Consider the following 24178-nt stretch of genomic DNA (forward strand, 5'->3'; position numbering starts at 1 on the left):
TGTTTTTCCCTTTTCCACCATATTGTACATATTCAGATAGATCGGCCGTTCTTCGCCGTCCACCCGGTGATGGTTATAAACGTATGAAACCATCATTGAAACAAATCCAGTTCCCGGTAGGCCGAACCAGTCATATAGCCGTACACCAGAAGCCAAGATAGTAATCACTGAGCTCTCAATTCTTCTTTCTCCCCAGTTCAAGTCGTCTGCAAACGCAAACTGCTTTACATGCCGAAGCCCATGCCGCCACCCTGCTTGCTGGCGGCGGCTTCGCCCTGCATCTTCTCGCTGACCTTGATGTTGACGTCGAAGAACTTGGAGACGCAGCGGTCCAGGCAGACGGACTCGCCCTTGTTCAGGTCGCCTTCGCGGTAGTCGGCGGGGACACACTTCTTTGTGCAGGACTCGGTCAAGCTGTGCGACGGAATATTAGCCACCGATTTGGAAAGTCGGAACAGTGATGGATTGGATTAAAATAGCTTGGATTGAGGGTCTCGCAATGCTTGACAGCAAAAGAATAGCGATTCCTAACCCGAGATTCCGCGCAACTTACCGGTTGAACATGTCGGAGATCATCTCAACTTCTGTCTCGGCGGCAGCAATCTTCTCTGCCGAGGACATCTTTGGGGCACCGCCGAAGAGGAAAGACATGATGATAGTAGATGGTAGATGGTAGGTGGTATGTTGTAGAGTGTAAAGTAGAGTGTAGGTGATGGCTATTACGGAGCCCAGGGTGGAACGGGAGAACTGGTCGGAAGCTTGGGCCACCCGCGTGGAAAAACTCGGTCGTTCTGCTCTTCTTCTTCTCTTCTTCTCTTCTCACAATGTGAACTCACAATGAACTCAACCAGGTTGTTACAACATGGGCTGCGAAGGTAAGCTACAATTGCATTTACTTGCATTTGCATCTCCCCTATATGATGATATTATACCCCCTGCATTAGAACCGCTACAGTAATGCCCTTCGGGGCATATGAACACTACTGGATTTTATATCTGACAAGCTCCTTTCAATTTGGATCAATCTCGTTCATTTATTCTCGAGCATTGCTAACCCAATTTCAGTGCAGGATCGCGACTCGCACGCCCGTGTCGGCCTACCGGGACACTAACACAGCACATCCGGATGAACAGCTCATCGTCAGAGAAAGCCATGCAGGATCGATACCAACAATTGAAATATATCTGTGGAGATCCATACCCTCGCCTTAAAGTGAACAAAAACACATTGACGGTGCCTGAGTTCCGCTCTCGATACAGCGAACTCGCCAACAATGACACAGTAGAAACTACAGTCTCCGTCTCTGGTAGGTTACTCTGGCCATGTTCCAATGCCCTTGTACTTAGATTAGTTAGGTAGGGTCCATACCTCTAGAATCGCCGGAAGCAAGCTGGTCTTCTTCGATATATGGCAAGACGACCATAAAGTCCAGGTGATGTGCAACATCCAGAGCGTCGCCTCTGCCGAATTCAAAAGATTCTTCCGTCTACTGCGTCGTGGTGACTCTTTCTGTATGTCTGTCTGGCCCGAGAGAGTCTTGTTTCGCCTGCTAAATGGTGATAGCTGTAACCGGTAAACCGCACCGCACTGCTCGAGGTGAACTCACTATCGATGCCACGCAGCTTCCGACGCTGCTGTCGACTTGTTTCCATGATATCCCCGTACACGATACCAAGCATGAGGTCTCGCCTTTCCCTCGCCATGTTCAGTTCCTGGCCGATCGTCCCACGATGGATATCATTAAAGCCCGCTCGGCTCTCACTCAGTATATGCGTTCCTTCTTCTTGGACCGCTCTTTTCTGGAGGTCAATACCCCGATTGTTGAAGGTGTGGCTGGCGGTGCCGTTGCTCGTCCGTTCTATACCACTGCCACTGAGTTCTCAGACCGTCGGCTGTCGTTGAGAATTGCACCAGAGCTATGGCTCAAGCGCATGGTTGTTGGTGGATTCGACAAGGTCTTTGAGATTGGACCGTCATTCCGAAATGAAGGTGCGTAAAAAGATATCAACTAAGACATTGACCGGCAAGCTAACAGACTCCAGGCTTGGACAAGACTCACAACCCAGAGTTCACCACCTGCGAATTCTACCACGCCTACGCAAACCTCGACCACCTAATGACCATGACTGAAGAGCTTCTCTCGGGGATGGCAGCTTTCATTGAAAAGTTCAACACAAAAGGCACACTCAACCCGACAACAGCCAACTTCACAACCCCCTTCCGCCGCATCGACTTCATCACCGGCATCGAAGAGGCCATAAATCGCAAACTCCCAGACCTCGAAGACCCCAAAGCCCTCGAACAAGTTCGCACCATCTTCACCGACCTGTCCCTCCCTCTTCCTCAAAACCCCTCCCTCCCCCGGCTCCTCGACGAGCTCTGCAGCCAATACGTGGAGCCGCAATGCATCGACCCAACCTTCATCATCAACCCACCCGAATGCCTCTCCCCACTCTCCAAATCATTCCTCCATCCAGTAACCAACCAGCGCGTGGCAGCACGTGGCGAGCTCTTCATCGAGGGCAAGGAAGTGGTTAATACATACGAAGAGGAAAACTCGCCGTTTGAGCAGCGCCGCAAATTCGAGGATCAGATGCGGTTCAGCAAGGATGCCAATGAGCCTGGCGAGATCGATGAGAGTTACCTCGAGGCCCTGGAGTGGGGTCTGCCTCCTACTGGTGGATGGGGATGTGGCGTTGATCGTCTCGTTATGTTGTTTACTGGTGCTAAGCGCATCGGCGATGTCTTGCCTTTCGGGAATCTCCGGGCTGTGACGAGACGGGCTGGACAGGGACAGGCTGAGTGATGTAGAATTGGTGAACGGATTGTACGATAGTAGAGATGAATAATATCATAAAACTATAAGATTATACCGTTACATTGAACAGTCCCTGCTTCCTGCTTCCCTGCTTAGCACCGCCACTAACCGCTAACTTAACTTATCGTGATAAACTCGAAGCGGGGAACCTTCATTCTCTTCAATTCCTCACGATGGATGGAAAAATGGCGCCCGTGGCACAAGCTGTTACTGTGAGCCTGCAGGAACTCATCGATGGTAAGTTCTGCACTGCAACATAAGAGGGTAGATCTTAAACTATGCAGGAACTGTCTCCTTCGACACCCTGACCGAGGCCTTCGGACCAGCCTCCCTAGGCATTATCGTGGTCAAAGACCTACCCTCAACATTTGTAGAACTGCGCAAAAAAGTTCTATCCAATGCTTCGTATCTCGCCGCACTCCCAGAAAGCGAACTAGGTAAGTGTGTGATACCCTAGGCTCTAACCAGAGCGCAAAACCAAAACCCAACTGACGACCCACAGAATCCCTCACCAGTCCAGAATCAAAATACCTGGTCGGCTGGTCCTGTGGCAAAGAAACCCTGAAATCAGGTCACTTCGACACGCTCAAGGGCTCTTACTATGTCAACTGCGCCTTCTACCAAGACCCATCATTGGATAGTGCGCCAGCGGAAGGATTCCCTGATCTACCGCAGTACACCGCACCAAATATCTGGCCTCCACCAGCGAAACTCCCCGAATTCAGGGGTAGCATTGAATCCCTCTGCGGTCTGATAATCGATACGGCGGCCTTGGTCGCCAAAGCCTGCGATCGCTACGCTGAAGCAAATATCGAAGGCTACAAGCCTGGGTATCTGCACCACGTGGTAACAACCAGTCTAACCACAAAAGCAAGATTGCTACACTATTTTCCCGGAAACGACAACACCGCCGATGCCAATGCCGAAGCTGATGCCGAAGCTGATGACGATGACTGGTGTGCCACACACCTCGACCATGGCTGTCTAACCGGCCTGACATCAGCCATGTTCCTCGACGAAGCGGCTTCACCACCGGTTGTAGAGTCCGCTACATCTATCCTTCCCGAACTATCCCAATCCCCGGACCCCTCAGCTGGCCTGTACATCCGCTCGCGAACAGATGAGATCGTCAAGGTCAATATCCCTAAGGATTGTCTTGCCTTCCAGACTGGCGAAGCATTGCAGCTTATTACGCACGGGAAGTTCATGGCCGTTCCGCATTTTGTTAAGGGGGCGAAGTGTATCCCCGGTCAGAAGATTGCGAGGAATACTCTTGCTGTGTTTACGCAGCCGAATTTGGAGGAGGAGGTTAGGCCTGGGCTTACTTTTGCTGAGTTTGCTAGGGGTGTTGTACAGAAGAATTATTAGGGATGCGAGATGTGCGAATCTATCCATTCTACTTCTCTTGGAAGCTAAATTAAATTGCCTTTTGTCTGTCGTACTATACGAAATAGTGGGTAGTAGTATAACCGAAAACGGCAAACCACATCATCTCCAATTCTAATCTCAGGGGCTACCAACCCCAATACATTGGAAATCACAGGAAACGCGCCACTCTCAGGCCCGAGTGACGCATTTAAGCACCTCGGCATAAAATGTCGGTATCGACAAAGTTGCCAAGAACCGACCCGAGCAACCCTCACTCGCTGCCACGATGCCGAATCTCCACACGTTCCAACTCTACTCCAACGCAATCCCAAAACCGCGCGTTGATCGTGGGGTTCTCCGCATTTCCCCATGGTTTTGTTGGCGCAGAGATGATTGGTCTGGCGTAGATCATCCCTTGATGCGTTTGCGCTAGGGCGTACGGATCTGTAGCTTGTTTCCACTGCTTTTCGATATTACTCCTTTTTTGGGGTGGTTTATAGGCTCGTTTCTTGTTTTTGGGTGTCGTTGATCCGCTGGTTATAGTTTGTTGATCCTTTCCTCAGCGTATGCGGGGGGACCTTGGACCTTGGACCTTGGGAGATTGGATGTATTCATACTATACTGTTCATGGTGGCTAGGGATGTCTATATAAAGCCAATGGAATTCGCAATCGAGATGAGTCTTCTGCTTCTGTTTATGTCTGTTGAATCATAATCCCAGGCAAATACCGCGTACCAATCCATTCTGCAAACTATACCGTAACCCTAACTATCCACCCACCCTCTTCCTCTTCTATACACAATCCACCACCAAAATGTCCCACGAAGAAAATGGCATCAGTGTCAAAGACACCAACCGAATCTCTCCCTCCTCCTCTTCAAATGACGACATTGAAACCGGCCGCTTTGGCCCCCTGGCCCATGTCAACACTGCCGAAAGTCGCTACGCAGCCTTCGGCGGCGAGGCTCAACCAGGTCTATGGCGGGTCCCTAAGGACCGCAAGATAGCCAATCCTGCGCCGTTGGGATTATGCGGTTTTGCTCTGACGACTTTTATTCTGGGGTGTATTCAGATGGATGTGAGAGGTGTTACGCAGCCTAATATTCTTGTTGGGCCTGCTTTGGCTTATGGGGGGTTTGTGCAGCTTTGTGCTGGGATGTGGTATGTATTTCTTTCTCTCTCCATGGGTTTATGAGGGAGTTCTGAGATGGCGATTGCTAACGAGTATCTGCAGGGAAATGGCTATTGGAAATACATTCGGTGCCACTGTCCTCTCCTCCTATGGTGGATTCTGGATTTCCTTGGCCATTACTTTCATCCCCGGTGGATTTAACATAATGGGCGCGCTCGAGGAAGCGGATGGGGGGTCTCCTTTTATGTTCTACAATTCTTTCGCTCTATACCTGATGGTTCGTACCAACCTCTCATTTCAATGTCCACGTAAAAAGCTAACTCTTCTCCCCTAGGGCTGGTTCATCTTCACAACCATAATCATGTTCCTCACCCTCAAATCCACCGTCGCATTCTTCTCCCTCTTCTTCTTCGTCGATCTCGCCATCCTGATGATCGCCCTTGGATATTTCTATCCCACCGGTGCATTGCCAAATGCGAATTTGCTCAAAGCCGGTGGATTGTTTGCGCTCCTTGGTGCGTTTTTGGCTTGGTATAATGCTTTCGCTGGTATTGCGGATAGCAGTAATAGCTTCTTCTTGCCTCCTGTTGTGCATTTCCCTTGGTCTGAGAAGAGACGGTCTGCTAGGATGAGAGAAGAATGATGTTTGAGGGTATGCTACGAGGTTATGATTTGTTGGTTATTTAATGGCTCTATGTATGTGATGTATGTGAGACAGGGTAATGAGAATAGGTTTGAATTTAACGAGCTCGAGGATGATATTCAATCTGGTTTGTAAAATAAGATAGTTAGTTATGCGAAGCTTAGATGTGTAGCCATTGAAGACAAATGATATTGTCGTAAATCAGATTTAACTGAGTAAACTAGAGACAGGAAAAAATACAATCATCGGTATGATGTATAGATATCTTGGTTTAACGTTATACAGCTTCATAGGTTTGAGGACTAAAGAAGATCCGAAAGAACAGCCTGGATGAACAACCAAAAACCAGAAGACAGCCACCATAAAAAGCAACAAATAGGAAAATAAGTAGACCCGAAAACAAATAAAAGAAAAAGCAAATGTATACCAAGTCACGTGCACGCGAACATCAACACACACTCAGCACCCCATGCGGGGACGCTAACAACATGTATAAGGGTATGAACTGAATTACTTCCCCTTTCTTCGCGTTCTGCTCCTATCTTCTTTATTCTGTCCTCTTTTTGCCATCTACGCAACTCCTGCTTTATTTTAATTGTAACCCAAGGTTCAGTATGTATGGGTTTGAGTGGGATGGCGCACACAGGTTTAGCGATGCGGATTTGGATCGTCCCTGTGCCAGTTGTGGTGTGATGGTTGGCGACCATCCTGCCAACCAAGAATATTGTAGGGGAAGCAGAATTAGAGTCGCTTCGCCCAGTCCACCCCTTGTCGTCAGACAAGGTCTTAAGTCTACCAGGACTAGAGTCATTTCGAAAACCAGCATCCCCACGGAATTTGTGCCTCGACACGGGAATGATACATCTGATTCACTTTTCCAACCTGGTACCACGACTAAGGCTTCACCGGTTCCTCGTCGTTTCATTAATCAAGACGACGCAAATGAGTTTCTCATCTACACTGATGGTTGCTGTTTGAACAATGGCCAAGCCAATCCAAGAGCTGGCTGCTCAGCCGTTTTCAGACCGCCAACTCGAACGCGCCAATATTATGGCCGCGTGAGCTTTGCTCTCGAGAACAGAGGCCCCACTGGCGAGCCACACCCGCAAACAAGCAACCGCGCAGAGCTGCGAGCCGTCATTGCAGCTCTGCGGTTCCGAAGCTGGGCTGGTGAGGGGTTCAGTAGTCTAGTCATTGCTACCGACTCTACATATGTGGTCAAAGGTAGCACGGACTGGATATGGCCATGGATGCATTACGGCTGGGAAACAAGAGCTGGCACGCCAGTTAAAAACCAGGACCTTTGGCTGTGTCTTTTTGCCGAGATAGAAAAGGCGTATAGGTCGAGGTTGAGCATCAAGTTTTGGCATATTCCAAGAGGTTGGAATGAGGTGGCAGATTTTTATGCCAAAGAAGGGGCGGAAACAGAGAGACGTGATCATTTTACGGATTTGGTGTCCCCTAAGGATTAATGTTGGAAATCTGGTTGTTTGCTGAGACCTTGATATCCATCGCTCATAGAACCACGTTGGTCATGAATTGATCTATGGATACATGTAGATTTTACGTCGTTCAAGTCTTCAAGCGAAGGAAATACGTAGTAGAAGAGAATGAGAAAGGAACAAGCGTACAGTGCATGTCAAATTCGCACAAGCCACGTGTGATTTATCTACTGTATGTACATATATCTAGCAATTACCCCCGTGGGACACGAAGAAACTGGTCGCCAGTGCGGAATACAAGACATGCTTTACAGTATAACTTACATGTGTAACCAGAACTTTGATATGAACTGCATAATTTGCTGAGCTCATTGAAATAAGGCAAAGCTGATATCGGGTAAATGCTGGATCGGGATTTCGGGTTCAAGTATCTCGGAAAGCTGAATTGAGGCGAGAAAGGGGCAATGTTGGGCAAAGAGGATAAAGTACGAAGTACAGTGCATAATTACGGGGCGACAAGGAACATTTAACCTGACCCGTAGGGAGATTCACGATCGAATTGACTTTGTGTATTTCGAGCTTCGGTAAGTAGCTTGAAATAAGAGATCCACTCTAGTTTCCCAACAATCACAGTGTGGACTTTTTCAAATGAACATTACAGTATGGAAAAGTCATGATATTTACTGGAACCAGGCTATTCTGAATCAATTGCATATTGAGTGGACCAGACCGAAAGGTCCAGAGTACGGAGTAGAATTCTTCATTTTGTAAACACCTTAGCTTCATCCCTGATGTCGGCAGCTGCACGGTTGATCGTCATTTATGTCCGGCTAAGGATGAGTTTTAATTGAACGATCTCGGTGGGTCGATTGATAGCTCGATTTGAAGAACCTGAAATCTTGCTGATCACTTCCATGGCATAGCTAGTGTTGTAAATCATCTCCTCTACGAGCAAGAAGTGGAACTCTTAGTATCTGTAATTCTCTACGACCAGGCCTTTTTCGCCCAGATATTTAATGACTCTCTGCTCCCTGCTGTCAGTCTCTCATACATCTCCAGTCTCTCGTTCCACTCACTTCCAGTCTTTCATTCATCCAACTTCCATTCCACTCTTTCAAATTTCATCATGTACGCCTCCAGCATCATCGTCTTCGCCTTGAGCGCTCTGACTGCCACCGCCACCCCTGTGACGCCCTCTCCTCTTCTCTCGCTGAAGGCTTACTGCCCCGGCAAGTACTTCGTCAACCCTCAGTGCTGCTCCACCAACGTCGGAGTCGCCGCTTTTGACTGCAAGATCCCTACTGGTGCTCCCTCCAGCCTTGAGGACTTCAAGAGCACCTGCTCTGCTGAGAAGAAGGATGCTCTGTGCTGTCTCATTCCTCTGGTATGTTCCATCGGATAACCGAATGTTTGGCTATGATATCTAACAAAGTATATAGGGTGGTGCCGACCTTGTTTGCAAGGAGCCCCAGCAGATCTAAGGGATCCCTATAGGCGAGAACTTTTACCACGATACCCGAATATCCGAATCCTCGAATTCCATCCCCTACCTCCTCCAACAGTCAATATGAGGGAAGGTCGGAGGAGATATTCGAGAAGACTGGGACAAAAATATGATGTACATAATAACCCATGAGTCGCATAAACTTAATCAGATGTGCCAGCGAGGCATTATTATGCTCCAGAAACAAGACCATGTGCATAGTAATATTCAACAAGCTATATGGTGTCTCCCGTAATCCATGTAATACGTTGGAGGGGGAATCAATATTGAATTAAGTCTACCAATTGAAGACGGACATATGTAAGCGGAAAATTAAACGCAACAGGGTGGTCCAGCCTTGCCCTGTTGCGACATCTTCTCCTCGGGTGGCCCCAAAGACCCACCAAGCGATATGGCCTTGCCACAGGAGAAATCCAGACCCCGGTGACGTCCCTTCAATGCGGTAACAACTAACAAAAGTTTGCTGAATGTGTGCCACTCGCCGCAGAAGGCATAGCTCTTGCCTGGGTATCCAATGCTCACACCGACGCAACTATATGCGGATACAACCTCGAAAATGATGTTGAAAGTGGAAAACGCGACGGGCTGGGCTTTGTAATGGTCTGACTCGGCGATAGTTACAAGAAGGACCACGAAGGAAATTAACCAGATGTCGTGACTGAATTGGGTGCGAAGTTGTTGGCAGAAGAATTGGCTGCGGGCAAATCTTGAGGGACTTAAATCGATGGTTGAAGAAGGACATTTGGAGACGTCGAGTTCTTTATCGGAGATACTCATGGACCTCGCTTTGACTGCTTCTCTTCCGCTATTTAATGTCAGTCTAAATTTTTTGGCTAATAGGGTGAAATTACCATACCTGATGAGTGTTGATACCGGGAAGGCTGAAAGATACTAGAAGGAAACCGTTAGATACCCTATGCTATTCTGGTACGTTTGGGCTCTCACCATCATAAGGGCTAGAAGCGCGTTATTAGCATGTAATCTCATTATAGTGATTGATTGAAGCACATACCGTACAGAATAAGTAATGCCTGTGGCAGTCCATCAAATGCCACGACGGAGAAACCGCCGCCACGCACAGCTTTGTGAAGTTCAGTTAGCTAAATTGCAAAACAGCAGGCTGTAGGAACATACCTAAAGCCTGGAAGAGCCCGTCTAGGACTCGGTATTTGGCAGAAAGTGCCGCAATCTCTATGTTGTAGAGAGCAGAAAGCTCGAAAGCTCCCCACATGATGCCATTGAGCATTAAGACTGTGCCGAATAGAAACCATGTATGCCAAGAAGGATATAAATAGGCGCAAACCTACCAGTATAATCAGTCTCAGCTTTCTATGAATAGCCAGGAACAACTCACGTCTTGGGAATGGGCAAGAGTCAAATCGAAAACTCCTCGCCACGACTGCCAGGCTGGTTTCTCTGGGATAATTTTTCTAATAACCCAGATGGAAAGTCGAAGCAAGCAAGGAAACAGTGTATTTCCGGCGAGTATAAGGAAACCAGTGACAAGAAGCGGAGTAGCCCTGTTCAGGTCGGTTAACAAACGGTTCAATGATTATCAGCAAAGAATAAACCACCCACTCTCGCTGAAAGGGACCCATATTGGCACTGATGAGGGACATTCCGTTGTTGGAAAATGCAGATGTAGCAAGGAAAGCGCCTGTCCAGAAAGGGGAAACCCCATCTACTTGTGCAATATCTGGGCGACAATATCTCATCCAAAGCCCTAAGCATATAATGCCGAAGGAAAGAAAGGCGATGTAGTAGAGTACTACAAGTGCCGAGATCAATGAAAGTGCCTTGTACTCTGTCCATCCTGCCTCTCCACAATCGATTGGACTGCTCTTGCTCAGATCCTTTTTGATTTGTTGCATCATGCTCTTCAGTTTGCCGACCATGCGGAACAACCGGGTTTTGGCGTCACAGACGCCTGTTTTGTCACCTATGACAGTGATGGTAGTGACTCTTTGGCATTCATCCGACATATCCTGATGAGTGACCATGGTGTAGTCGTCGTCTTTCGATGATACATCATATTTGGACTTTTCAAGCGTCGAAATATCGGCTGGTACTTCTCCCACTGTCGCGTTTAGACTAGTGATTTTGACAGAGACGACACCATCCTTATCTTCAGAAAGCTGCTCTGGCTGTATCTGCACAATTGACGTGTGAGTAACCGTCTGATCACTGTTCTTTCTGCGTGCAACTTTCAAAAGAGAGCGGAGAGTTCGGGCGCGTAGGAAGGAGAGGATCCCGAGGATGAGAATAGCATGGCCGAAGATTAAAAGCGACAATAGGGTGCCTTGTTGTATACCATTAAGGGTAGCCAGGTCCAGCTGTAAAACACATCAACCATTGAATCCGGATCTCGAATGATCAGCTGTATAGACTTACCACGTTCAGCCCTGTACCTATCATAGCACTGAAGCTCATGAACAACGCGTCAGCATAGTGGAGATTATGGATCGGCGTCGCTGTAGTGTACAATATGACACTGCCGATCGCAGACATGAAGATGAAATATGCGTAATGCAGAGTCAGGGAGTCCAATCCTCGTAGAGAAGCCATGATCGGCATACTCAACTGGGAGTCGTCGTAAGCATAATGAGTGAGTCTAGGATAGGGATATGCAAATCAATATAAGATCCAGCAGCACAACACTACTCCCTGTTTGTGCAATAGGGCCTCGATCGCACGTGGTATACTACTTGGGCACCCTTCCTGTAAGGAATGCTGGCGCGGTATTTTCTGGCCATGGTCTGGCCCTCCCCTGGCATCTGCTTCTAGGAGATAATAGCTGGGCACATTACTTGTTGCATCAGCATCAGACACCGTCAATTTAGAAAATGAGGGTAACACAAATAAACGCAAGGCTTAATGGACTCTAAGGGACCGACCCGCTGGATTCTGCAGACGCAAGGCTCAAATATGTGGGCTTGAGCTATTCGGAATTCTCCGAAATTCAACGGTCTGGGCAGCTTCCGATTGACGACCACTATCTAGTCATGTTAACGCATGTCATATGTCAATTGGCTGTGGTAAATATCGGAAATATGTATAAACGGTCAGTTGCTGCAAAATGACTCGGACTCGATGAATATTTCTCCGTTTTTAGCCTCAATGCCCAGCCCTTATGGTCTTGTCATTCTTGGACTAATCTCTCGGAAGACGGGCTAATTAACCTGGCGGAATCCCTAGTTTCAATGGACTGTGTATCTGGGAGCAATACGCCCACCCCCTGCATATGAACTGTTTTGATATTGAAAGCTCGGTCCAACGAGCATGGTCATTCTTCTTCGACTAATAATATCAATTGGCCACAGATACACCTTAAATCAGCCCCTGTCATGATACCGTGGCTAATTGATAGCTCTGCATGTGCCCAATATGGCTGACGAAAGTGCACCGACAATTCGTGATATCAAACCTAGATTTTTCTAATTCATCTGACTCGAACATCCCCGAAGGATGTATTAACGAGCCGACCCACCAGCAATGAATACCCACAATTCTTATCGGACTGAAGAATGAACAGGTCATGCAGGAAGAAGCAGTGGCGTAGGTGGTTCCAGACTCCATCCCTTCAAGGGACACTGTGGAACTCTTCAGACTAGCTCGAGCATATTCCATCTATCAAATATAAAGATATCGGAGTCCTTATATCAGCGAAAGATGACATCGTTCTGCTAGTAATCCGTGGTACTTATATGGTCAAGCCACCCTAACAGCGAGTTAAGATAGACTGCCATATCCGTAAGGGCCGGTCTACATTCGTATATGACGATTAATTTACTGGCCCTTAATCGGATACATATTCTTGTACCGTACCGTCGCCGGTCTTTTCTATGGTGCTTCTGCGCTGATACTGCGAGGACTTCTAAATATTTTCCCCTGCCATCCCCTAATTAACGGAATGTCGCCCACCATGACTACATCAACCACTGTTACTGACTGGTCAATCACCAGGTGAAAAGAGAGAGCTTGGAAACCGTCGACGTTTGAGCAAAACAATGTTTCTTCATTCTAACAAGTCCCGAAAACATCGGGAGCATTTTGAATAGTTGAAAAAAGACACTAACCGAGGGTATTGGGTGGTCTCCTCGTGTCTTCCCAACGACCTACGACTGCGTGATGACCAAGACTTCTGCAGGCCAAGTGGGTTCCACAGGAAGGCTCACAGTCATCGAGGAGTTTTTATTCCCGGAAGATTGTGATATTTTGGGGTATGGAAAATCCCTAACCTGCGGTCTGCCAGACTGCAGCACCTCCCGTGGGGTAGGGATCTTACAAACATCTAAATTAATTGCTACCCCCTTTGATCATTATGGGCTGATAAAATTGAAGTGTTTTAACTCGTCGTACGTCCAGAAGTTGGGCTAATACCCCGGTTGCAACCCTAACTAGCCCAGTCCCGCACCCCATCAAAATATCTTTCGTTTTGAATCTCCCTTTTCTCCTCCCATAGTGAAATGAAAACCCTAACCTGCAGTCTACTAGCCTGCAGCACCCCTCGTGGGATAGGGTTGGACAAAGTTTCGTCTAATCACTATGTCACAATATTGAACGAGACACAATCAATTCCACGTTTGAGGCTCGGCAATTAGCTAAAATGACATTTTCCACCTTCAGTCCGGATCACCGAGTACTTTCAGTGCCCTAATATCTTGGCCTTTTTTTTTTTTTTTTTTTTTGGCAGCGTTCTTCCACGAAGTGTGAATGAACAGAACAGGGTTGGGTCTATGTAACGAAGACTCATTACGGGAAACAGGTTAAATGATCGTACTAGCAATGGCTCTTCGAATAGAGAACTTGGAATTGAATCGAGCGGTACATTACTCATGAAAGCCGAAGAACATAGAGATGGGTCTGGTGACACATCTTCCTCCCTCGTGCCAAACGCGTAAGTTACCCTTACAGAGACTTGCTTGAGTGCTAGGCCGAGGCTTGAATGGTAGTGTAGTCATACTCCTCCAATATTGCTAACGAGTGGATGCTTCCAAGAGTAAGAAATCAAGATAAACAAGAAAGACAGTAGTACATCGCTGGGATGTATGCTATGATCACATCAGAGAAGGACTGGCAAAGGGATATCCAAATGGGATAGGCAGCCGCCGACCCTGAACGCATACCTGAGCATGTCAGGTGAGGGTGGCCTCCTATGACTACTACAAGCTACCTGTACGTAGCAGAGCCTTCATAAAACAGTCCCTACGGCCCATGAGCAAGAACCCTGCTAGGAGGACAAACCTCGAGACTGTAGCACTCGGGTTGAACAGCAAGGGTACAGCGAGTGCCATCGAACGTTGTGCCAGGTGGGCAGCCCGGGTCTTCCTTGCGCTGGCAGGTATTGTTGACCAAAATCTGGCCAGGAGGACAGACCGGTGGGTTCTGATCAACACATTGACGGCCATCGAACCGAGTCCCCGGAGGGCAAGTGGGCGGCTGGGTGCTCACGCAGCTGGCACCATTAAATTGCGTACCTGGTGGGCAGCTGGGTCGGTTCTCGATCACACAGTCCTTGCCATCAAATGTTGACCCAGGCGGGCAGATGGGACTGTCGGCTGAGACACACTTGCTACCATCAAAGACGGTGCCGGAAGGGCAGGTTGGCGGTGCTTGATGGACACAGATCTTCCCGTTGAACACTAGACCTTGAGGACAGGAGGGTTGGTCGCTGTGAGTACAAGATGTACCATCAAAGGCGGTACCGGAGGGACAGCTGGGGCGTTGGCTGGAGGCACATCGTGTGCCGTCAAAGGTAGTGCCGGTAGGGCAAATAGGTTGCTGCTCCGACACACAACGGCTGCCATTGAATGTGAATCCAGTAGAGCAAGTTGGGCGCTGGCTGGTGACACAGTAGGTACCGTCAAAGACTGTACCAATAGGACACGAAGGTTGCTGAGGGGCAATGCAATCTTCACCGTTGAGCGTGGATCCGGGAGGGCAGCTGGGGTGGTGGGGGAAAACACAAACTCGATTAGAGAGGGTCGATCCAGGAGGACAGCTTGGACGTTGGGTACTCGCACAGATTCCGCCAGTGAGAGCAGTACTTGGTGGGCAAGTTGGAGGGGTGCTCGATATACAATGATCTCCGCTCAAAACGGTACCAGGAGGACAAGTAGGCTGAGACGAGTGAACGCAGAATGTCCCATCGAAGATCAGCCCAGGTGAGCAAGCTGGGGGATCGGATGTGACACAGTTCTTGCTGTTGAAAGTAGTACCAGGCGGGCAGAGAGGGTTGACAGATGTCACACATTGATCATCCTTCAATGTAGTGCCGACGGGGCAAGTGGGTTCGACCGTGGGCGTGAAGACACATTTTTGACCATCAAAGGCTGTCCCGGGAGGACAGGAGGAAGGATCGCTAGGTACCAGCGCACAGGTCGAGCCATCCCAAGTAAGCCCAGTGATACAGCAATGTCCGTGATGAGTCTGAGTATCCGCGGACAGCGACTGACCGGGAGGGCAAGTTGGGGTTTGCTGTGAGGCACACATTGAGCCGTCAAAGGTGGATCCGGGAGGGCAGCTGGGGTTCTGGGTCGAGCGACAGGTGTTGCCATCCAGAATTGCTCCGGGGGGACACTGAGCGGGAGTGTCTGAGCGACAAGCGCCGCCATCGAAGATAGTGCCAGGGGGGCAAGAGGGAGGCTGAGTGGACGTGCAAACATTGTTGCTGTACTGAAGGCCCGGTGGGCAGCTAGGAGGAGCCGTGGCGGCGCAGAGTCCGTTGACGAGCGTGGTACCAGGAGGACAAGTCGGTGGGTTAGTGTCGACGCAAGACGTGCCATCGAGGCTCATGTTGTTTGGGCAGCCAGGCTTCTGGGTAGAGACGCACTTCCCATTCTGAAGTTTGAAACCGGGAGAACAAGTCGCCGGTTGGTCAAGCACACACTTGTCGACATGGTAGGAGTACCCGGGCGGACAACCCGGAGTTCCATTTGCGGCACAGACTTTGCCATCATAATTCGAGCCAGGAGGGCAGGTTGGCGGAGAGGTCGAGATACAAATGTGCCCGTCAAACTTCAAACCCGGAGGGCAAGTGGGAGGAAGCGTGCTTACACAGATGTTGCCCTGGAGAACGGTTCCATCCGGGCAGACCACACTGTTAGGGAAGATACATTCGTTCCCAGAGAAGTAAGTTCCCCGAGGACAACATTTGACGTTCCCGTCTCCATCCTCAAGTGGGATGATGTCGTCAAGAGTGATAGGCTTATAGCTACTGGGATGGCTCCCTGCAGCGTTGGTATCATTCAGTGCTAGCGTTTTCAGACTGACAGTGTTGAGATGGGCCTCCAAAGGCATGCTGCTATCCTGGGCGACAACATGGACGGCGCTCAGGGCCAAGAAGAGAGCGTCCAATGTAAGACCCATTTTCGTTGCTTTTCGATGGCTGGGAGAATAGAAGAGTCTGCCAAACTGTGCTGATAGACGCTCTGGACGGTGCGAATAGCTTGGTTTTATGTCCCTCGCTAGCCTCCCATTTCCGTGATGTCCTCATCAACAGAACACGAGAAGACCAGTTTCAATCCACAGCTTTTGAGTCTTGCATGTAAGGAGGTTGTTCTCGTCTGGAGCATGGGCGGTATTCTACCTCATGTATACAGGTAATACGCTCGGCATGCATTTTTGCGGGAAAACTATGGGCAAAAGTATGGGCTGGGGTGGATCAACATTGGTATCCTGCAGCATCATGTCTCTTTCCCAAACCCTGAGATCCACTGAAACCACCGTGTCGGAAGACTTATTGCAGAGAGCTGAATCTGTTGCAACGCTGGCTGTCACTAGCGAAGTTAGTGCATGCTTGGATTCCCCGCGCTATGTGGACTGCCGTGATAGATCGACTGCCAGCGAGGTACTGAAGCGTGGCCTAACTTCTTTTAGTAGGAGATAACTTTCGGTTATTCCCAGCGGGCCGGGCCTTGAGTTTGTTCAGCAGGGGTTCCCCAGGACTGAGTCCACTATTTACTAAGCTAAGCCAGTAAGATGGTGTATTCAGACATAGGTTCTACGTGTTAATTGTGATATGTCCGATGCTCTAAAATGGCGGCGAAATTTCCTTGAGTGCGAAGACATGCGGCTAATTTATCCTCTTCTTCAGCTCCACGACACCATGGGTTGCTAAGAGAAAAGCTTAATCATGCCGCTGTTCTAATGTCTCCCATAATGAAATAATTCCATTGGCGCGTTTTCTAAGACAGCCGCTAATCGTGATAATAGAACTATAATGGGTGATTCATTTTCTCAAATCCCAGGAACAATGATAAGCACAAAGTACGGCCGGGATCCTGTCACAATGCAAATCAAATGTCTGTAGATACGACATCGAGGACAGAGGAGATGTTCGTAGGTACTATCAAGATTCAAGGGAGAAGAAGGTTTTAGAGAAGATTCGGGGCACAGGTGGTATGTGAGGTCATATTGCCTGCAGATCTGGGGCTGTAGTACCTACTGCACGATGTGTGATTGTAAATTTCTTTTTTCAGCATGGCACTGAATTCGATAGCTGTATTAAGGCCGTTCCACTGGCGTATTTGGCCAGAGTAAACTACAGATCATGTGTGATACCTCAAGGCGAGAACAAGTGAGTAATTGCATTTCAAAATGAATTATAAAAACCGACTACTCCTTCGAATGTGGAGTATCATCAACCAAAACTCCTTCATCTATTCCTACGCCACAATGGCTATCTTCAAATTCATTCCTGTTGCACTCGCGGCCACTCTCTCTACGGCTGTGGCACAATCTTTGCTTCCCAATGATGCTTTCAGCACATGCCCTACCTTTAATAACAAACCCGCCACCATCAACGGGGGCGTCGTTCAGGTCTCCTGCGACGTCTGGTACAGCGGCTACAGTCCTGCTCCCTCTGCGGCTACGAGCCTCCGGCAATGTGCCGAGGACTGTTACGCATCGAGCACTTGCCAGGGAAGCATTTGGTTCGACGCAGCCGCAAAATGCTATACCGCTAGTCAACTTATTGGAGCTCCCAACCCAGCTATCGGGTGGATTACACTGCGTCCCGACCGCGGTGCTACTCCTCCTACTAGCAACTGCGATGCCGTGAATCAGCAACTGCAGCAATCCCAGAACGCCTTGCAGCAATGTCAGACCGGTGCTGCGACAACCTCTCAGCAGCTACAGCAATGCCAATCTTCTGCTGCGGCCAATACTCAGCAGTTGCAGCAAACCCAGAACGCTCTACAGCAGTGCCAAACAACAGCTGCGGCCGGTGCTCAGATTCCTTCGTTCAACGACTGCAATTCAGGCGGAAATGGACAGGTCGTTACAATTGGGAACAGGTCCATGAGGCAAGTGTGCAATGTGTTTATGGCCAAGGCTCACATGAATCTGTTGAGAGTCGTGCATCCAGGCCTAACCCGACCAGAGTGTGCCATGCTCTGCGCTCTTAATACCAGCTGCCGCAGTGCTTACTTCGTGGGACATACATCGACTGTCAACGAATGCCAGCTTCAAAACGACAACATAGAGTCTCGGGTGACTTACAGTAACTCACCCGACGTGGTATACATCCCAGTCTAGACTTCACTGCTTCATAGTCTCGTGGTCGGGCCGTTAGCACCTTAGGCATGGATTCCCAGTTGAGTCAAAAGCCAGGGAGCTCGCAACTTATATCCTGTTTTCTCTTAAGAGCCAGTGGTATGTCTTGAGCCACGTTTTCAGATATCGGCAGACAATCTTTCTTTAATTTTCGGGATTCGCGACGATTTTCACTCTATGGTAGCTATCGCGAACATTACTATATATTTTGTTCACCTTTCACTCCTTTAGCTACATAACACATGGTGAATCAAAGCTTCATTATACAGTCTTTTCCAATTCAGGTCCAGTAGAAGTTGGAGTGTCGTGTGACCCAGTTCCTCCAGGACAAAATGGCTCTTCTCTACCTTCTGCTTCCCTTCCTCTCTTTCCCCAGCAGTTCTTAGCTTAGTCAATACATATCGGGTGGTTGAAGTGGCCTGCTCGTTTAGGGCTCCAAATACATTACAACACTCGAATGACCATCTTACAAATTTCTAAATGGGGGTTCAATTGCTATCACTTGATTGGCTAGCATCGCTCATTCAAATAACTTCGTAATTCCAGGGTATCACATTGCGCCATCAAAGAAGAAAAAGCCCACCAGAAAACAAATCACAGGGCGGAATCACTCTCATCCTCACTTTTCGGGATTGTACGCAGTGGAGCGAGTCCCGGACCAAACACTTCCTCCACATCATCAGAAGTCTCTTCCTCAGGAGCACTGCCGATAGCAGAGCTAACCAGCTTGCTAGTCTGAGCCACCTGCGCAAGACCAGTCTTCGCCTTCATCGAGCCGGGCTTCTTGTTCTTGGCACCCTTGGGACGACCAACGCTGCCACTGGTGGGAGGAATGCCAGCGCGCTTGACCAATGCGGGAGTGACCTCTCCACCCAAAACCCTGAAGATGGCCCTCCATTTGGCAGGGGTTTCGCGCTGGGGAGCAGTCATGTCGCATTCTAAGCCGTTGATCTCGACTATGCCCAGTGTTTCAATGCGGCTATCGCCCCAGAACCAGGTGTTGCCTTTTGGCATGCGTGTGTCGACGCTCTCGGAGAAGTTGCGGCCGTGCATGACGCCGCCGAGGTCGTATCCGAATTCGCGTCTGTTGAACATCAGGTCGGCTGCGAGTGGCTCGTAGCAGCGGCCGAGGATCATGTGCTGGCTGATGCTGGCGGACTTGTCCTTTCCGATGGCGACGTGATACCAGGGGCCATAGGAGGACATGCCGACTTGGCGGAAGGTTGCGGTTGCTTCTTCGTTGGTCATTGGTTTGAGAGGAAATTGACTGAAGGGCTCGCCGTTCTTGCCTCGGTTTGGGTTGGTGGTGTAAATTTGGCCGGTGATGAGCACGGAGTACTTCTTGGCAAGATTGGGAGAGGTTCGATCTTCGATGCAGTCACTAAGAACGAGGCTGATCTTGTCAATGACCATAACATCGTTGATTTGAGCGGCCTTGCCATCCAGCGTATCGTCAAAGCTGTAGCCTCGAGGCTTGAGGCGAACGGTATCGTGTACAGCGATTAGCTCGGCACCAATCCAGATTCCCTTGCAGCTGATTTTCATGTTGGGCCAGGTGCCCTTGACATGAACCTTGTGCACCACGCTCCATGAGGACATGACGGTCAGGGCATTTTCAATTGAAGGATGTAGCTCATCGCGGGATTGACCATCCAGATAGAGCTGCCAGGTGTTAAATGGCTTAACACATCGAAGTGGAAGGTATCTGGATTGAACTGAATATGACTTGTCTAGGCCAACGGGATCTGGGAGGAGCTCCACGCGAAATCCGTGGTCACTCAGTTCCTCGGTGGTGTAGGAGTTCTCAGCAATCTCCAGCATGTGAACTTCGGTCTCAGGAGCTTGAGTCACCACACCGGCACGCCAGTTAGGCACATGCCAGCGGCCGTAACTGTCGCGGATTTCAATGTGGCCATTCTCAGGATTGCGCAGCAGGCTTGAGTTATCCTCCATGTCCCAAACACAAAGTACGAGCTCGCCACAGCGAGGGACGAAGGATGGGTCAAGAACAAGCTTGTTGAAATAGTCAGATAGCAATGCGTCGGACAGAGCCCAGTCAAAGTTGGTAGGTTGCTTATTGGGTTCATCGATGGTACCCTTGGCCTTCAACTTGAGTATGTACTCCCGCCAGTAATCAGGGTTCTTGTCATCATTGGGCCGACCAGGGCCGCGAACTACTTCGATGGTTTAGTGAATGATCAGTGTGCGAGCCATGGATATCAGAGCATAAACACCCACCCGGTCGAACTGTAGTCGGTTTGGCACCTCCCATCTTACTGCAGGGTTTGCACTCGCACTCACTCAGCTTGCCCTGAGCCATGGCAAGGAAGTGAGTGAAGAAGGTCGCCTGGGACTGGAAGTACTGTCCGCTGGGATGTCCGTAGAGGAAAGGGTCACGCTGGACGTGAAATCGTTAGCTAGCGGATGCATGGAGGTGCAAGCAAGCGGACTCACGATCAAGGGATTGGTGCCGCGCGGTCTGTCAAAGAGGCAATAGCCTTCAGGTAACTCTGAGATAGTGTATTCGTCGCCTGTGCATGTCGTTTGTCAGTCCAGCTCGGTAAAGCGACAGAAGCGCGTTGCACGAATGCATCTGGTCTAGGTGCTCATATCACAGACCGCGTTAGGGAAGACAAAACGCTGGGATAGGCTTACCTTCCACATAGCTACCCTGAGACTTGAGCCAATTCTCTGCGAGCAGCTGTCTCCAGCGAGAATCGTCGCGTGGCTTGTACGGGAAAGCGGGCCAAGTATTGACGTCCCCATCGCTTTGGAAGTCGCCCATGGAAATGACAACCACATTGGAGTCATCTTCATCACTGTCAGAGCCCTTCATGATGCAAGTCTGAAGCAGCAAGGCCCAGGGTAAACAAGAGACAAAAAGAGGGACTAATCGGACAGAAAACGCGAGGCTTATCGATAAGTTAATTGCCGGCATTTGAGGGCGGCGTCGAGGTATGCATCAGGCGGTGTGCACTCGTATTTAGTATTTGCAGCTTCTCTATAAATGCAAATCTATCTAGGTCAATATCATGCATTGCAGCACAAAACCCAAGGTAGAAAATCCCGTGCTATCCAGCATTATGTAGAAAGTTTCGTTATCTATGCTCACGGTGTAGATGTACACTCAATTGGCAGTCCCCTCAACAACCTCCTCATAACCAGAATGTTCTTCTTCCTGATAAGGAGGAGCAGCAATTTCGCCTTCGCCACCGCTAGACCAAACCTTCTGAAGCTCATTATTGATATCATCACGACGCTGCTTCCACTCATCAACCTTATCCAAACGCTTCCGAAGCTCCTGCAATTCTTTCTCAACACCCAACTTCTCCTTCTCCGTCCCAATCCTCTCAAACTCCCAGGCCTCCCCTTCACCACCGAGCCCAAGAGTTAAGTTGTAAGTATGATACTTCTTCAACGACGCCCGCGTCGAGATGGTGATCAGTGTAATACCGCGCTCCTTCGCTCGCTCGTATAGCAAGCCCTCGACATCAGAGGAAACGGCTGACGTACCCTCATCCATGAATGCATATCGTGGCTCGTGGTAAAAGAGCCGGGCCATGCCCATGCGCTGCTTTTCTCCGCCGCTGAGCACGTCTTTCCATTCTTTGCGCGCATCCCAGCCGCCTTCGCGTTGTGGTAGGTAGCCCAGATGGGCGTCGTCGAGGATCTTCTGTAGTGCTGCGTCCGACTCGCCTGCTTCGCGCATGTCGATCTCGGTGTGCGGGTAGATTACTTGGTCGCGTAGTGTGCCGACGCTGAGGTATGGTCGTTGAGGGAGGAACATTATGCCGTCTAGGCCGAACCCTCGGGGGCGGCTGACTAGCCCGCGGTACACGGGCCATAGGCCTGCTACGATGCGTGGGATAGCGGATTTACCGACGCCGTTCGGGCCGGAGATTAGGAGGTGGTCGCCTGAGTGGACGATGAAGGAGAGGGACTCGATTAGTTCATCGCCGCCCATTGGGTAGAGGGAGGGTGCGACGATTGGGACCTGCTCTAGGCGGACCCCATCGAAGCCGTTGTGGGTTGTGCCTTGTGAATCGGCAAGGGAATATAGTTCAGGGTGCGAGCCGCGTGGTGTGTAGTAAGCGTCGGCGTGGACTCTGTGTAGGGTGGCGATGAGGCCGTAGACACGGGATGTGTAGCCGGCCAGCTCTGAGATGTCCTTGATACTGTACATCATGCGGCCTCCGGCGTCGGCCAGGGAAAGCATAAGACGCTTGTTGGTGATGAAGTCCTTCATGCGGCCACGCTCGCGGCCGACGCCTTCCGGTGCATCGGCTAGCTCCGTTGCACCTCCAGTACCACCCCAGGCCGGGAGGAAAACGGGTAAGGAAGTCACCAGGTAACCAAACGCAGACCATGAGTACTTGAGGATCATGTCTTCCAGCATGTTGTAGCGAATCTTGAGACTGTAAATTCCCTCCATCCATCGCTGCAAGTCCTTGAAGCTTCTGACCAAGAAGACACGCTCAATATCAGCTCCCCCATAGAACGAAATTTCCTCAGCATTTGCTAGAAGTCTGGAGTGCAGGCCACGGAAGTCACCTTCCTTCTTGCCCTCTACTGCCTTGAGCTTTCCAAAAGGCGGTGATAGCTTCCGGAGTACCACGGCTGTGCTGAAGTATCCAGCCAGAATACCGCTCAAGGCCAAAGGGCCCAGTGAGCGGTACAGTTGGTAGTTGAATACAAAGAGATCCACCAAGGGCTTGCCCATTGAGGAGTACAATGAAGCGGCAGCTGAGCAGAACAGTGTGAGATCTTGTGTGATGAATTGATCGGGACCTTGACCGATCCCACCGTCCAGGTTCATCAATTTGTAGTAGTTGTTATTGTCAGTTAGGTACAGGTCGTGGATATACCTTGTCAGTCGAGTGCGGAAGGCGATGGACACCTTTGACTGGAGGAACTTGATCATGGCGTTTGTGTATGAAGCAAGTGTTCCAATTCCACACCATTTAACGATACCCCAAAGGAAAGCTTTCCCCTTGCCGGCGACAAGGTCTCTCACAATCTCACCATCGAGCCGTGCAATCAACAAGGAGAGATATGTTCGCATCAGAAGAAATAGCCCATGACTCATCAGCAGCCCGGTTTCTTTGCTTCCCCATCTTGGTACCATGATACTCCCAAGACTCAAAAACTGATGCAGGAATGCCAGGTTCAACCCTGGTTTCGTTGTCGGCGGGGGTATCTGACTCGTCGAACCGTCATCCTTGCTACGGGCAGATGCCGGGGGATTGAGGAATAGACGTCGGTGGGCGTCGAATGTGGTTGGTTTAGTGGGATGAATCAAGACCTTGGAGGTCATGGTGCCCTTGTATGGCACATAGATCGTACGGGAGCCATCTTTACCGCGGATACCCGAGTTCCGGCGCAGAAGCCGGCGACCCTGAGCTCGTTCCTTTGCTCGCCCTCGCAGCCATTTGTAGCCTCCATACCCTGAGCTGATGATCGAGAGCAGCAGGGCTATTGTAGCAATGAGGCGCGTTGTCTGGGATGTGCGGCGGAGCTTGGAGCGTACTAAATCGGAGTAATGTTGATACAGCGCCAGAAGGGGATCTTCTGGACGCCGAAGTGTTGACTGGACGGCCATATTCACCCCAGGAAGTGACCTCGCGAGTTGAGCGATACTCCCTAGACTGGACTGGCGGCCATGAAGATGTGAAAGGGAATGCAAACAATGGGGAATGTGAAGTTGGGGGCATACAT

At 49.7% G+C, this 24178-nt stretch overlaps 11 protein-coding genes across 11 annotated transcripts; 6 read left to right on the forward strand and 5 right to left on the reverse strand.

Moving 5' to 3' along the window:
- Window positions 1–224: 224 nt before the first annotated feature.
- Window positions 225–651, reverse strand: PENARI_c012G04426 (Tim10/DDP family zinc finger protein; the record flags this gene model as incomplete). The annotated part of the gene is made up of 2 exons (XM_022632889.1): window positions 225–414; window positions 554–651. The coding sequence occupies 2 exons, from the start codon at window positions 649–651 to the stop codon at window positions 225–227; spliced, it is 288 nt and encodes a 95-aa protein (XP_022487295.1).
- Window positions 652–862: 211 nt separating this feature from the next.
- Window positions 863–2807, forward strand: PENARI_c012G12039 (uncharacterized protein; the record flags this gene model as incomplete). The annotated part of the gene is made up of 5 exons (XM_022633069.1): window positions 863–875; window positions 1071–1307; window positions 1357–1512; window positions 1565–1990; window positions 2044–2807. The coding sequence occupies 5 exons, from the start codon at window positions 863–865 to the stop codon at window positions 2805–2807; spliced, it is 1596 nt and encodes a 531-aa protein (XP_022487288.1).
- Window positions 2808–3004: 197 nt separating this feature from the next.
- On the forward strand, window positions 3005–4187 carry PENARI_c012G06653 (uncharacterized protein; the record flags this gene model as incomplete). Its single annotated transcript, XM_022632945.1, has 3 exons — window positions 3005–3056; window positions 3104–3256; window positions 3322–4187. The coding sequence occupies 3 exons, from the start codon at window positions 3005–3007 to the stop codon at window positions 4185–4187; spliced, it is 1071 nt and encodes a 356-aa protein (XP_022487132.1).
- Window positions 4188–5001: 814 nt separating this feature from the next.
- Window positions 5002–5962, forward strand: PENARI_c012G01544 (acetate uptake transporter family protein; the record flags this gene model as incomplete). The annotated part of the gene is made up of 3 exons (XM_022632811.1): window positions 5002–5348; window positions 5422–5596; window positions 5654–5962. 3 exons carry the CDS (start codon window positions 5002–5004, stop codon window positions 5960–5962), a joined length of 831 nt encoding a protein of 276 aa, XP_022487356.1.
- Window positions 5963–6576: 614 nt separating this feature from the next.
- On the forward strand, window positions 6577–7434 carry PENARI_c012G08290 (uncharacterized protein; the record flags this gene model as incomplete). Its single annotated transcript, XM_022632988.1, has 1 exon — window positions 6577–7434. The coding sequence occupies one exon, from the start codon at window positions 6577–6579 to the stop codon at window positions 7432–7434; it is 858 nt and encodes a 285-aa protein (XP_022487203.1).
- A 1096-nt stretch (window positions 7435–8530) lies between these two features.
- Window positions 8531–8885, forward strand: PENARI_c012G09503 (uncharacterized protein; the record flags this gene model as incomplete). Its single annotated transcript, XM_022633015.1, has 2 exons — window positions 8531–8788; window positions 8844–8885. 2 exons carry the CDS (start codon window positions 8531–8533, stop codon window positions 8883–8885), a joined length of 300 nt encoding a protein of 99 aa, XP_022487343.1.
- Window positions 8886–9220: 335 nt separating this feature from the next.
- PENARI_c012G02208 (uncharacterized protein) lies at window positions 9221–10139 on the reverse strand (the record flags this gene model as incomplete). Its single annotated transcript, XM_022632830.1, has 5 exons — window positions 9221–9713; window positions 9765–9799; window positions 9854–9864; window positions 9921–9989; window positions 10043–10139. 5 exons carry the CDS (start codon window positions 10137–10139, stop codon window positions 9221–9223), a joined length of 705 nt encoding a protein of 234 aa, XP_022487246.1.
- A 3974-nt stretch (window positions 10140–14113) lies between these two features.
- PENARI_c012G02789 (uncharacterized protein) lies at window positions 14114–16276 on the reverse strand (the record flags this gene model as incomplete). The annotated part of the gene is made up of 1 exon (XM_022632846.1): window positions 14114–16276. One exon carries the CDS (start codon window positions 16274–16276, stop codon window positions 14114–14116), a length of 2163 nt encoding a protein of 720 aa, XP_022487332.1.
- A 1308-nt stretch (window positions 16277–17584) lies between these two features.
- On the forward strand, window positions 17585–18445 carry PENARI_c012G04137 (uncharacterized protein; the record flags this gene model as incomplete). The annotated part of the gene is made up of 1 exon (XM_022632880.1): window positions 17585–18445. The coding sequence occupies one exon, from the start codon at window positions 17585–17587 to the stop codon at window positions 18443–18445; it is 861 nt and encodes a 286-aa protein (XP_022487204.1).
- Window positions 18446–19057: 612 nt separating this feature from the next.
- Window positions 19058–21299, reverse strand: PENARI_c012G00982 (uncharacterized protein; the record flags this gene model as incomplete). The annotated part of the gene is made up of 4 exons (XM_022632798.1): window positions 19058–20637; window positions 20765–20861; window positions 20918–20994; window positions 21119–21299. 4 exons carry the CDS (start codon window positions 21297–21299, stop codon window positions 19058–19060), a joined length of 1935 nt encoding a protein of 644 aa, XP_022487304.1.
- Window positions 21300–21590: 291 nt separating this feature from the next.
- pxa1 (putative peroxisomal ABC transporter (PXA1)) lies at window positions 21591–24062 on the reverse strand (the record flags this gene model as incomplete). The annotated part of the gene is made up of 1 exon (XM_022632935.1): window positions 21591–24062. The coding sequence occupies one exon, from the start codon at window positions 24060–24062 to the stop codon at window positions 21591–21593; it is 2472 nt and encodes an 823-aa protein (XP_022487271.1).
- Window positions 24063–24178: the final 116 nt, after the last annotated feature.

This window comes from Penicillium arizonense (assembly GCF_001773325.1).
Source record: "Penicillium arizonense strain CBS 141311 chromosome Unknown PENARI_contig012, whole genome shotgun sequence".
NCBI lineage: Eukaryota > Fungi > Ascomycota > Eurotiomycetes > Eurotiales > Aspergillaceae > Penicillium > Penicillium arizonense.